A 14736-nucleotide genomic window follows, 5' to 3' on the forward strand; every position below is an offset into this window, starting at 1 on the left:
TACAAAATGAAGTATAAACATAAACAATTGAATGGAATGGATGTATAAGGGCATTTGTTTTAAAAGGAATTTGTAGGCATATGGTACTACAATTTTTTGTCTACTCAAGGAACCAAAACATTGGCCCTTCTCCCTTAGACCCATCGGTTCTTTTAGGCATCCATGGGAATGAACTTGATTTGTTTTTGATAATATAATTACTTCCATATATACACATAGAAGAATAAAATATAACAAACGACCATAAGAACCAAACAATGGATACTTCTAATTTGCTAGCATCTCGTAAATGCTCAATACTTGGTACAATCCTTTGAGGTTGTTTTTGTTTTAATCTATTATACAAAGTTAATCTAAAAATATCTGTTCTTTCAGGGCCATGGAAGCCAGATCCTCGTATTTTATTTCCTTTTTTGCTTTCGCTATTTAAATCATCTATTGTTATGACTTTTCCATGATATGAATGGTTTAAATAACTTAATATATCACCTGGATTTTTATCTAAAATTGGGGTTATAGCTTTGGTTTTTTCAACAGGCCTTATAATATTTAATAAATTCGTAGGTGCAATGTATTTCCATTGGTTAAAATCATGCCATTTTCCTAAATATATGTGATTTCCTGCAAACTTTTTTGCCGATAAATTAAACAATCCGGATGCCATTCTTGTATTCGCACATATATGGTTAATATAATTGAATTCGTGATAACTTTTGCAAATTATTGGGTTTGTAATCTTCTCCCCTTTCTATTCTTCAATATTAATGAATAATTATCTGTACTTTTGTGAAACTTATCATGGATTAAGCAAATGCCGCATGTTTTAAAATAAAATTAAAACAAGTTGGCTAATATGCTTAAAAAATATTTTATCATTAAAATTGGTCAAAATAAGTAACCATGAATATATTTATAAAAATATACATATGAATTACTTAAACATGATAAAAAATATATATGCTTTATAATTTTTCATTATAAAATGGGAATGAAGGAATGTATTATATGTGTTTAGTACATTCACCCATATTTTTCTTATAATAATATATTATTTTTCTTTGACGTATACATTTTTGATTATTTAAAATATGCTTTGAACGTGAAAAAATAATGATATATTTTAATTATATTATATATATATGTGAAAAATATAAATAAAAATTATTCGTAGTATGATGGGAAAAAATATGATAAATTAGTGATTAAACTGGGAATATTAATAAATGAAAAATTACTACTTTTATTTATATATAATTATTTTTTTAATTATCTATAATTTATTGGGATATTTTTTTATAAGTGCACGTTATTTTTATATAAAGTTGTGTAAAAAAAAGTAAATAAATAAATTCGTATTTATTGAAAATTGTTATCAAAAAAAGTGTAATACATGTTTATCCATGTATACATAATAATTATAAACAAATATAAAACAACATTAATTATGTAATGGAAATAAAATGTACTAATATGAAAAAAAATCAACAATTTTTGTTTAGTGTGTATACAAATTATGCAAAGTACGCGGTAAAATATTCAGGTGAAAATAATTACCTTTATTATGAATAAAAGTTTTAGGAACTTATCATAATACTATAAAATATTTTCAAATGTAAAAAACATATTTATAATTTAAGTTATTTTTATTTTTTACGGGTATATACCACAAGAAAGTTCGCGTGGGGATTGTCTGCTATATATATAGGATGAATTATTCTTTTTGTTTTAAAGTGGCAAAGTTTTGAAAAAATATATAAAAAGGGAATATAAATAGGAATAAAACTATATATATGTGAATGTAAAATTAAAAAATTAAAAGCATTATTAGGATGTATAAAAAAATGGTTAAATACAAATAAGGGGAAAGAAATCCATACTATATTCGGATTTTATTTATTATTTGAATTATAAGTGCAAAAAAGTATATATACATATAACTTTGAAAAAACCTAATTATTGTTAAAATCGTATACAAACTTTGAAACATCCAAATTTAAAATATTAACGAATGCATTATCTTCAAAGAAATGTTTAACACTTGGGAAAGTTCTGCCTCTGTCACTATTAACAAATTCTTTTATATAAGTACCTGATTCAGCTAACAAATATAACAAAGAAAAATGTTTATGAATAAAAACTAGTTTAAATTCATATATTTTTCTTTTTCTATTGATTAAGCCTCTTCTATGAAGTACTCTTATTGGTGTTTTTTGGGCAATATTTAATACACAATCATCACATTTTTCATAATTTAATACTTGTTTATTAACTTCGGTTATTTTTTCTTTAGTCATTACACACGAATGATATATAATGCATTTGTATGCTTTTTTCCTATCCTCTCCAAATTTCATAACCTTTTTAATTAATTCATAATTTGTACTAAAAGCAATATTACTGAATTTTACATCCACGAGACTGCTAATATTGTAAGAGGACTTATCATTTAATATGTGGGAATTATCATTCATAATTTTTTTATCTTTATTATTATTAGATTTGGAAACAAAATCTGCATTACTATCAAATTGTGCATTACAATTGGGGTCAGCCTTTTCTTCATCATTTGCACTATAATTTTGGTTATCGTTTTCGTCCACATTTGTGGTATTATCCTTTTTAATAATTTCCTCAGATAATAACACTTCAATTTCATTGTTATAATTAGTATTTATATGTAAATTTGCTATATTTTTATCTTGCAAAAATATATCCTTTGATTTTTCTGCTAAGATGTTTCCAATATCGAGGTCGTATAAATATACAGCATTTTGCCTATTCAATAATGCATAGCATGTATTAATAAGGTTTACTGGGGGTGTTATAATATTTTCTTTTTGATGTGTAACTTGATTTAGTGAGTTATGCCCTTTTTTATTATACTGTTTTAACAAATGAAATAATTCTTGAACAGTTTTTCGTTGAAATATATTAGTAGTGTTGGTATGTGGTTCTATGTTATTAAGTTTAATAAAAAATAAATAAAAATTTAAAAAAGAAAACTTTGTTTCTTTTAAAGTAAAAAGAAAAGGTCGACCTATATTCATCATTCTGACATCTTTATCTTCTCTTCCAGCAGCCATAAATGTGAATGTGGAAGATGGGAATATTTTTGCAAAAATTTCATAAATGCATTCCTCTACTGATATTTGAGATACAGATGAATTATTTATTAACCATTTTGTTTGAGAACAATTCTTATTATATTTATTATAATATCCAAAAATACATAAATTATTAATAGAGATATATATATCTATATTGAAATTTAAATTTACATCAGAGGAATTTGTCTTCATTTCGTCATTTTGTATGAAATTATTTATATCTTCAGTATGATAATCTAATAAAGGATGGTTTTCATTTAAAATATTAAAAACATCGATTTTTTGATTATTACCATTTGCTAATTTTTTTTTTTTTGCATTCAATTTATTATCATCGTTTTCGTCATCACTGCTACCATTAGGGTAGACTGTTTTAGCATTACTATTAATGTGGCGATTATTGGAATTATTAATATTATTATTTCTGTGGTTATTGTTAAGCTGTTCATGATGAGCATCCTTGATTGTATTATTATAATCGAAGGAATATATGTCAAAAACTAATGTGCAATTTTTATACAAGCTAGTAATAAATTTAACCATATCATCGTTCAAGTCTAATAATGTAAATATTTTTTTATAGAATGTTAAATAAACATAAATTAAGGTGTAAGCAAGTGATGTACATATATTATTTCTGACGGTATTATTTTTTATTTTTGTTTTTATAACAATATGATCTTTTATTTTTTCATAAATTTTTTGAAATGATTCTAAGGTGAAATCTTGTATATTTTTAATATCTTTCCCTATATATAAATATAAGAAAAATACTATTATATCAACATTATTTAAAAGATTATGGGCAATATTTATAGCATTATTAATATTTTGAATAATTTGCTTTCTTTCTTTTACACCCAATGTAAGTTTATTTTTCATTAAATCATTATGAAAATTACTCCTTTTATTATATAACATTATTAAATCGATATTGTGTAGGCCATTACACAATTTACACAAATGCATATTGATATAAGCCTTTTGATGTGGATTTTCATACTCATTTTGAGTATTTTCATTTTCTTTATTAAGATATTGAATAAACTGTTCCATATTATTATCTAGGTAATAAGAATTTGCTTTGCTTGCATTTTTTTCATGACAATCATTTTCCATATTATCGTTGTTTCTGTCTTTTTCATTTTTCCCTTCACATTCGTTATCACAAATATAATCACCTAAAAAGTATCTATCAAAATATAAGAGGTTGTGATCGCTAGCATTTTCGTTTGATATAAAGCACCGAAAGCATGTATTAGTCATTCTGTTTTTTTTATGGGTAAATTAATGGGAGAAAAACATAGACGACAAATTTAACTGAACATATATAACACTAATATAAGCGCCGATAGAAAGAGGAGCATATATATGTGTGTGTTATTTGTTCACATATATTTGCGCAGGTGTTAAATTTTCAAATTTTATTTGATACCGTTTGTGGTATTTTACGAAACAAATATATAAATGCCTTTATATGAATTTGAGTTTCATATTTTAATTTTTTTTACATTTTAGATGTATTTAATATAGAATTTAACAAAAAAATAATTAAGATCCATATTTTATATGCTTATGTATACGTTGTTAATGTGTGGTAGGGAAAATATACATAAACAAAAAATGGAATAAAAGAAAAAAAGATAAATGGGATATAAACTTGTTTGTTTGTGTTTCAACATTGAAAACACACAAATAAATATTAAATTAAATAGAAAAATATATCAAATATGTAAAACAAACAAATAACAATATAATTTATTTTTTATATCGTTTTTTTCAAGCCAGGTATAAATGCTCCTCTCCCATTTCGTATGGTATATAGATTTTTTTATATTTTTGTAATGATTCTTTTTCACCATTCTTAAAAACTTCTTATTATTAGTTTTTAATATGTGGTTTATTATTACCCCTTTTTAATCCTAAATTTATACATATTTAAGAAAATATTTTTTAAATATACGGTGTTTACACGTATCTCTATTCTTGTATAATTGCAAATAAACATGCACATACAAACCATGGCAAGTAGCGTACCTAATAAATAATAATTAACCACGAATTCGATATTAAAACCGAATACAAATAGTTTTAAAGTATTTTTATATATGTAGGATTCACCTTTTTTTAAATAAATTAAATTAAAATATAAAGTTTGTTATTTCCTGTATGATTAAGCGAAAAAATTATGCATTTTAGGAGCACATATAAGGAATATATATATATTCTTACACATATATACCGATTCTTATGTTCCATATATTAAAACAAGTTTTAACCCATTAAAATCATAAAAAAATAAAAAGCAAAACAAGGTGTATAGTTTGAATTATTTTTACAAAATATATAGCACCTGAAATATTGGATCTTTAGTTCCATCTATTAAATTTATTATCATGCAAAATAATAATTTAATAAATCAAGAGTTAGATATGTTTTCCTATAAAGACCCTGAATTGTGGAACGATGAAAACATATATGATGAAACCCAAGCGCCGTGGTTTTATCATATTAATAACCGTAATAAAGAATCAAAAAGCAATATAATATATATATAATTGAGCATATGAATATACAACTAAGTCCTACATTATGTGAATAAAGGAATATACATCTGCATATATATTTATGATAACCGAGAAAACACAAAAATAGAAATACATTTTTCATGCTATAGCATGGTTCATGTGTTTCTATCTATGTTTTGCATTTTTATATAATAAATATATGATGTGTTTAATTGGGTTCAATATTATGCTACAAAAGTGTTTTGGGGCATTTGTTTTTGTTCTTTATTGATTTATTAATACTTTCCTTTTACTTTTTATGCAATCACCATGCAGTGCTCGATTTAAATAAGGAAGACTTGATAAACATAAAAAGCATAATTGATAATGATAAGAAGAGGGGAGTGGTATATAATAACATATTAGATGTAATAGATTTTCAAACATATTACGGTATAATGCGTAAAATTAATAGTAGCATGAACAATGTATTATCGGTTTATTTATTTTCATGTAAATACTTCTTAAACAAATATTCCAAAGAGCCAGATACAGATGGCAGGGTTAAATTTGTTTTCATTTTTGGAAATAACACCTCAGATCTAGTAAATATAAAGCACGAAAATTAAAGAAAATATTTACACAGTGGGAATATTTATTTATATAAATTTTGTGGATATGGTTTTTATTTCCTTTCTTTTTGATTTAAAATATACGTATAGGTAAACACATTATATTTATTACACATATTTTATAGGACTCTGTCTGTTCTTCAATAATATATAGTTTTTTTTTATACATATGGTATAACTTAAAAAGTAAAATAGACAAAGGAAGTGAAGATAATGGATTGATGTTTTTTGTTCCTGTTATAAATATTAAAAGGAGTGATATGCGTCTTAAAATTTTGGTAGAAACAAAAATTAGGCATATATATATGTGTAGAATTATTGCTAAATTATTATTAGTATAAATGAATTGGGGAATATATGTATGGAATTTTTTGTATAATTTATCATTTGTGTCGTCATTGATAATGTAATTTTGTTTATTAGGAAAAATGGTGGTTAGAAAAATGTGAAATTAAAAATCCAGAAGAAATTTTAGTTTTTAACGATGATGAGCATTTATTAAATGTACGTAAATCTTTATAAGGAAAATAAAACACAGAAATGTCATATATATGCATTAGTAGTTGCGTATATTTTTAATATTGTTTATAATTTTCTCTATACGTTTTTATACAGGTTCTAAAGTGTGATCATAAATACAATATATGTTTAGTAGACTTTAACACTTTTGAGACTAATAATATTTAGTAAGCATTTTCTTTTTTGATTTTGTTGTAGCTCCAGTGTATATATACACATCGCACAAATTAATCGTGCATTTTTTTTATTTTATTAGCAATAAAGATAATGTTAAATCGATAATTGATCACCATGTGTATAAGGGAAAGGGAGAAAACCAAAGAATAACGAAATCAATTTATCCGATTTATGTTTGCAGTTGCATGGTTATTATAGCTTATTTAGTAAGTACTAAAAAGTTCATTAAAAATTACAATAATCAATTATGATTATAAGTGCAAAGGGAACAATAAAATATACGAAAATAGTAAATAGTTAAAACACATAAATAAATGAACATTTTCAATTTTAGTATAAGCATTCTAGTGATTTTCTCGGAGTTCCATTTGTTAATAAAAGCACATTATGGTTAATGTATGGAGCCATTTTAAAAGGTTAAAACAAATAAAAAAATATATTATAAATAAATGGTATAATAACATTGTACCCTATAAAAATTGTTGAATGCATATATATTCAAAGGCTATTCATATTTGTTTCTTAATGTGTTATGATTCACATTCCGACATATATACATATTTGTATTTTCGATGTTATACCCAGATTCAAATAACTTTATAAAACGGGATTTAGGAAAGCGGTGGATTCAATCGTAATATGAATGCTATAAAAATATATACAGCAAAAATAATAAAAAATACATATATATATGTGCATGGTCATGTTATTGTTTTTACAGAGATTTAGACATATTTTTGTCATTGAAAAGGAATTTCAAAATATCCAATAAAATGGATATTTATATAACATACCTCTTTAATACAATTCGATTTTCCGTTAATTTAAAAACATTTGTAAGAACAAACCGTGATTGATTAATATATATTTTTTCTAAAGTCTATTGAAACTGAGCTTAATAGCAAAGACAAGAGAAAGATCAAGCAACAAGTTTAATCCTTATATATATGTTTATGTGTTAATATTCTTCACTTTATAGGGCATCGAAAATGTGCTATTTTCCGACTATAAAGACTATAATTATTTCATTTGTGGGAAAAAAATAAAGGTAATAATGTGATGAAAATGAAAAAATATAATGAATACTATTTATATTATATTATTTTAAGTCATTTATCATTTTTATTATTAATATATTTTTTTACTACATATGTATTAGATAAGAGCGTCATCAATAGATTTTAGTATTGATTTCCTACTTTCTCATGAAGATTCGGATCGATTAGTCGAAAAAATGGTAACAGATCAATAGTAAAGAATATCACAATCATACAAATATATATATGATATACCAAAAATGAAGGCATTTTTAACATGATAATAAATATATTTTTTTATTGATTTTTTTTAGTATAATCTATGCTATGAAAACGACTTTTCGATGTTCATTTTAATAGGATCTTATTTAAATAATTATAGTAAGTTAATAAATATTTAAATTTATGAAAACTGTTACAAATTTATGCGATATATATATGCTATGCTTTTTTTCGATTCATTATCAGAATTGCAGAAAGATGTGTCTATCTTATTTTACAAAAATGATGTAGACAGAGATGGTAAGCTTTTAATGATATAATATTTGTTGATATGTATCATAAGATGGTTGATTTATAATAATAAACATAAAACACATTTTTTTTTTATAAGATTTAATGAATACCTTGCTTGCAAACGAAGAGATAAAGCTTTCGAAGAAAGGATATAAAAGCATAAGATTTGGAGATAACATTCAAAATTTTGACACATATCAAATTGTAACTAAACTTTTTTACATTATTACTATTTGAATCATTATTATATACCTATCCAAATTATGAATCATTTAATTACACAATTATTTCTTTTTTTTATATAATTTTATAGAATAATCTAAGCTACTCAAGAAAAAGATTAGAGAATTTTTTAACTATCTATTTTTCGTAATCCTGACGAATAATATATCATAAATAAAATGCATAATATATATATTTATTTATAGGGTGAATAATTAAATGCCACATTAATGTATGTGTGTATATATATATATTTCACCTATAATTTATGAAAATTATAGCAAGCCTTTCCCATAAGTGAAATAATAAGCTATTAATATCTATTATAGAGGAAATAGAGACATACGTACATATATATGTATATATAATTAATTTTTGGTATTATTATTTTATTTGTAATTAAAAAGTGTGAATACACTAGATTATTATAAACTTTATGATATTAATTATCGAAAAAATACAATAATAATTTTGCTAATTTTAGTATAAAATTGTCTTTATTTAGTCATATAGACAATATTATTTAATGTGTATGCATATGTTTGTCTGTTTATTCATTTATAATGATTAGGCAAATAATAGGCATATTTACACAGTAATACTAAATAAATTAAAAATATACCATTTGTATGTAGATTAAAATTAAAATATGAGCTTGTAATTATTGAGGAGGGGAAATTATAATAAAACACTTAATGTATAAAATATTATGTTATTGTTATAATATATGGAGAAAGAAAGTGTAGATGTAGAAATTTCTAATGATACTACTAAAAAAAAGGAAAATGAAGAAAATTGTTCTATATATATAGAAAACAACATTTTAGAGGCATATGACATTTTTTCAAATGCATATGAGTCAAGTGATAACTTAAGTTTTGTGGATAGTGAAGAAGATGCATCCTCTAAAAACTTAGGTTTTATTATATAATTTTATTTTAAATATTTAGTATTTATATAAAAAAATATTAAATTGTAGTTAATGTTTTCGAAATAAATATGATCACACTATTAATTAGAACCATGATTTTATAAAACTATATGAATAATTAATTTGCTGACTATTTTTTTGTGTGTGTATGTGCTTTTTTTATTTAGAAAATTCTAAAAAGAAAAATATTTTAAGTTTAACTGTCCATAATATTATAAATATATATCCGAACAATGAAAGAAATCGGGAATTTAAAAAATATAAAGTAATCAACTTTTAAAAATCGATTTATTATGGTGTTAATTATAGAGCATTTGTTCTTGTGTATCACGTGTGCCCATATGCATTTGTGTAAAATATTTTGACTGTTGTAGTTAGCGTTTCATTATTGTCTTTTGTGCTCCACAAATGTACAGCAAAAAAAATTAGAGGAAAAACGGAAAAAGGAGTTTGAAGAAGAAAAAAAAATACTAGAAGAGAAAAAAAAAATATACGATGAAAAAAGACAAAAAAAATTAGAGATATATAATATAAAAAAAAAGAAAAATAAACTTGTTGAAAGAGAAAAATATAATAAAGAAAATATAGATTATAATTATTTAATGATTTTAAATTATTTTGAATTTTTAATGAAAAATAATAAATCTCAGGATATTTATTTTTCTTTTCATGATTTATATATATCTCCAATGAGATTGTATTTTTTCTCTAACATAAATGTTAATGACATTTATTATTTAGGTATGTTAATGACAAAAAATGAAATAAATATATAAAGACATATGAATATTATAAATATAAGAATATATATATTAAAAATGATGTATTAATAAACGATATCGATGTTCATCTTGTTAATATATTTCTAAACATTTAAATGTAGATTTGTCAAGAAAGTGGCTTTCCGATAATTACATTCCAGCTGTATTAGATTTGTGCTTACAAAAAAATGTTAAAATATTGAATTTATCTTATAATAAAATAACGTCCAATGGTTTGGATCACTTTATAACATTTTTTTCGGTACTATATATAGCTTATGATTAGAAACGACTGATGTATCGAAAATATGGAAATGAAAATAAAGCAACTTATATATATACATTGTGCATTATAAATAGAGTGCCTGTTGTATAAAATTGGAAAGTGGCATATCTTCGAACATAATATTGAATATTTTATGTAAAGACATAATTTAAAAATTACGATTTTTTCAGAAAAACAAGTATTTATTTTCTCTTAATATGGAAGGAAATGACTTAACAAATAAAGGACAAAAATGTGAAAATGCCAATAATTTTTTTGATGCTATCAAAAATAGCAAAGTGATGAAAATTTTGAACATAGCCAATAGTAATATGGATATGGTAAAGCATATACCCACAATGCATTCTTCGCAATATTAATATATATAATCAATTTTTTGAGATATTATTATTGTTGTTATTTTTTTAATTATAGAATAATGGAGATGCGGTGTGCACAATGCTGAAAATGAATAAGTCTATTATTAAAATGAATTTTGAAAATAACAATTTTAGTAGGAATAAAATATTATTAACTCACAATAGAGGTAATATTGTCATTAGTCTATTATATTGTTCAATTTATTTTATGTTTGTTGGTCTTTTTAGCTCATGATCAAAATCGAAGAATAATTGAACATTTGGCACGAAATAAAGAACTATGCATAAAGCAAGCTCAAATCGAAAAAGAAGAAAATGATAAAATGGAAAAGGAGGAAAATTATATGCGCACCTATATTATGTCATTGGAATGCTCTATGTAATGATTTACGAAAAATACAATATTTTAATTTGTGTAAATAGGATTTGTAGCTCTTTCCTAATATATATATATTGCACATGCAATCTATGAATATTCTATATAATAAAAGAAAAATATTAAAGCAAATTAGTTAAAATCGACAATGAGTAGTGTGACATATTTTTGAACCAATATTTCATTTTTTGTCTATTAGAATTGAAATTGAAAATAAAGAAAGACGAAAAAATTTAAATAAGATGGTAAAAAAATATAAAATGAAATTATTGTATGGTAATACGCATGCTTGCATATAAATGAGGGCGTTGAAAAACAATCATGTATATAATTGCACTATTTTCAGATATACATAAGCATGTGGAGAGACCAAATAAAAAAGAAAGAAGTATACGAGGACGAAATTCATGAATCACTAGAAAAGGTATGGGCGCTCATCGAACTTTTTTAAATGAGGGAAATTCGAATACTGTGCTATTATCATTATAAGTATACATACATAAATATGCCTAATACACACAAGCATGTATATATATCCGAATGATGATCCACTTATTGTCATTTTTCATTAGGAACATGAAAAAAGAATAAAATTATCACAAAAAAAGAAAAAAAAAAAGAAAAAGGTGTGAGGTAAAATCGATATTTCATTTAATTGCATATTATTAAAAATGTAATATAGAAAAACACCAGGATAATATTCCCATATAAATTGAATTATTCATATTATTTTCCAATATATATATATTTATTGAGAATCTATTCACTTATTTATTGATTATTTTACTTAATAATAGGCAATTTTTTGATTGATGTTGTTAATGAAAAAAATATAAAGTTTATGTGCACATTTAACTATTTCTATAACAATGACAACAATAGTTGCAACGCCATTGAGATAATAATGCACCAAAAAATTATATTTATTTTTAACAAAACCTTTGAATATATTAATTCGCATTTATATACTAATATGAACTCATATAGGTGGTGAAATATAATAAACAATTATTGTTGAATAAAATATATATATATGTTTAAAGTTAAATAACAGGATATTGTACTTAAACTGCATAAATACACTTGAATATGCACAATATGCTTTCTGAATTGCATTTTTGGCAATATGGGTGCATATACATATTATTTTATTTATCACATAAAAAATTAGTACTTAAAAATCGAAAAAACATAGCATGGAAAATATCCTCTTATTTTATAATATTTAATTTGGGGGGGTCAGTAAAATTATAACAAATTTTTAAAAAGTTAACAATATACATTATATATATAATGTGAGTTTTTAGTTTTATCTAACAAATTAAATTTAAGCATATTTAAATGATTTATTAAAAAAAATGAACAAAAATCGTTATGATATAATTAAAAATATTTAAAATGCATATTTTCTGATATTTAAGCCATTTGGCCAAATACCACAGATACATAAAATAAATGTTTAATTAATGTTCCATTCAAACTCATTTAATCCCTAGTTAATAGGTAGTAAATATATATACATATATATATAATATATTTGCTTTTTAGCTGTAGGCGAAAAAAAACGTTAAATTTTTAGTATAGATGCTATATTTTGGGTTTTATAAATTATTTATTAAACCATTTAATCATAGTCTGGAATAAGATTTTTTGAAAGTAAATATGTCTTTTGTTCGTCATACAATTTAAATCGGTCTTGTGCATATAGGAAAAAATCAAATTCATTATAACATTTTACTTGATAACCTCGAATAATCGACCAGAATCCCCATAATAAGTTAGCACCTAATGCGTGAATTTCAATTGCATCTAAAAATGAGTCGGTCATTTTTTGATCGTAGGGTATTTGTAACTTTCCTAAATAAACTGATAAATATTCATTAATAAACATCTTTCTCTTTTCATATGATAAATATTTACTTTTATTTATTTCATAAAAAGGATAAGTGTCTGTAGAATAATCAATAGCTGTTTCAATAAAAAATATTGCTATATCTGTAGCTGTATAATTATATCCAGCATATTCAAAATCAATTAGTCGTAAACAATTGTTTGTATTTATAATATTATTTTCTTGTAAATCGTTATGACAAAAAGTTATATGATTATTAATACTATCTGTTTGTGTATATGTATTCATAAATTTCATAAATTTATCAGATTCTTGATAATATTTATTTATATCACCTTTAAATTTATCTAAGTTTTTCATTTTAGAAAGTTGTATTTTCCATTCATTTATTCTTTTGTAAATGCATGGTGTTTTATCCCAATGGGTTGGTAATTTTTTTTTAATAGCTAATGTATGAAATTTACCTAGCATATTAGCTATAGCAATTAATATTTTTGAGTTTTGTAAATCCTCATTTTTTAAAGGATTCCCATATAGCCATTCTTCTATACGGCCACCGGAAAATACGTTTAATAATTTTGGAGATATTTTATATTTACTCATCGTTTCATATACTTCAACCTCTAAGTCTGTATTATATAATTCACCAACATCTTTTCCATATATTCTAAATAAAATGTGTTTTCTTATTGATGAATTTTGATTAGCCGAAGTTTCTTTTAATCCTACTTCAAATAATTGATTTGTTAATCCACTTAATATTTGTTTAACATATATATCGCTTTCAGTAAATTCATTCCATTCTTCGACTTTTTCTAAACACATTTTTTTAATATATAATGGATCAGTTAAATCAGAAAATTCTTGAGCACATAACGGAATATCATTTTTCATATTAATTTCATGAGATCGAAATGGCGTGGCTAATACTTCAGTTTCTTGATTTAATTGAATAGAATTAAACGCTTCCAAATCATCATAACTTAAACCTTTTTCATTCTTCAATAATTGCATATATTCATTGTCATTATTGTCACCATTTAATAAGACGCTTTTTTCATTTTCAATATGATTTAATCTGTTATTATTATCTTCCATTTTTTATAGCTCGAGGCTTTTTTATTTTGATAATTTGATATGTATTTTTTTGTGTGATGTATTATTATAGGTATGTAACTTACAATATTTAAATATAATAATACAAACAAATGGAATAAGAAAACAAAAGTAATAAAAAATATGAATACTATTTATATCCACGATTAAAAAAAGGGTAATATAAAATCATATACACATAAATAAGCAAATGTATATATGGGTATGCCCCTATATATCTTACAATTTATAATATTACTGTATCAAACAATCTGAATTTATTCTTAAAGACACAAACAACACAAAAGAGATAATGAAGGTCAATTAAATGACGTATATGCAATGTCGAAATTTTATTG

General features: G+C 23.3%; 5 protein-coding genes across 5 annotated transcripts; 2 read left to right on the forward strand and 3 right to left on the reverse strand.

Annotated features, from left to right (window-relative positions):
* Nucleotides 1-100: 100 nt before the first annotated feature.
* On the reverse strand, nt 101-664 carry PCHAS_1040500 (cytochrome c oxidase subunit ApiCOX19, putative; the record flags this gene model as incomplete). Its single annotated transcript, XM_736754.1, has 1 exon — nt 101-664. The coding sequence occupies one exon, from the start codon at nt 662-664 to the stop codon at nt 101-103; it is 564 nt and encodes a 187-aa protein (XP_741847.1).
* Nucleotides 665-1949: 1285 nt separating this feature from the next.
* Nucleotides 1950-4373, reverse strand: PCHAS_1040600 (pseudouridine synthase, putative; the record flags this gene model as incomplete). Its single annotated transcript, XM_016798478.1, has 1 exon — nt 1950-4373. One exon carries the CDS (start codon nt 4371-4373, stop codon nt 1950-1952), a length of 2424 nt encoding a protein of 807 aa, XP_016655680.1.
* A 1130-nt stretch (nt 4374-5503) lies between these two features.
* PCHAS_1040700 (conserved Plasmodium protein, unknown function) lies at nt 5504-8868 on the forward strand (the record flags this gene model as incomplete). Its single annotated transcript, XM_016798479.1, has 15 exons — nt 5504-5627; nt 5951-6219; nt 6372-6524; nt 6670-6750; nt 6862-6932; nt 7022-7148; nt 7277-7358; nt 7528-7576; nt 7664-7778; nt 7922-7990; nt 8102-8179; nt 8294-8360; nt 8448-8501; nt 8593-8699; nt 8809-8868. The coding sequence occupies 15 exons, from the start codon at nt 5504-5506 to the stop codon at nt 8866-8868; spliced, it is 1506 nt and encodes a 501-aa protein (XP_016655681.1).
* A 576-nt stretch (nt 8869-9444) lies between these two features.
* PCHAS_1040800 (conserved protein, unknown function) lies at nt 9445-12062 on the forward strand (the record flags this gene model as incomplete). Its single annotated transcript, XM_016798480.1, has 10 exons — nt 9445-9634; nt 9816-9913; nt 10023-10389; nt 10532-10671; nt 10866-11015; nt 11110-11188; nt 11283-11433; nt 11630-11675; nt 11777-11854; nt 12003-12062. 10 exons carry the CDS (start codon nt 9445-9447, stop codon nt 12060-12062), a joined length of 1359 nt encoding a protein of 452 aa, XP_016655682.1.
* A 992-nt stretch (nt 12063-13054) lies between these two features.
* On the reverse strand, nt 13055-14380 carry PCHAS_1040900 (choline kinase, putative; the record flags this gene model as incomplete). Its single annotated transcript, XM_736373.2, has 1 exon — nt 13055-14380. The coding sequence occupies one exon, from the start codon at nt 14378-14380 to the stop codon at nt 13055-13057; it is 1326 nt and encodes a 441-aa protein (XP_741466.2).
* Between the last annotated feature and the right edge of the window lie 356 nt (nt 14381-14736).

Source organism: Plasmodium chabaudi (assembly GCF_900002335.3).
Source record: "Plasmodium chabaudi chabaudi strain AS genome assembly, chromosome: 10".
Taxonomy (NCBI): Eukaryota; Apicomplexa; class Aconoidasida; order Haemosporida; family Plasmodiidae; genus Plasmodium; species Plasmodium chabaudi.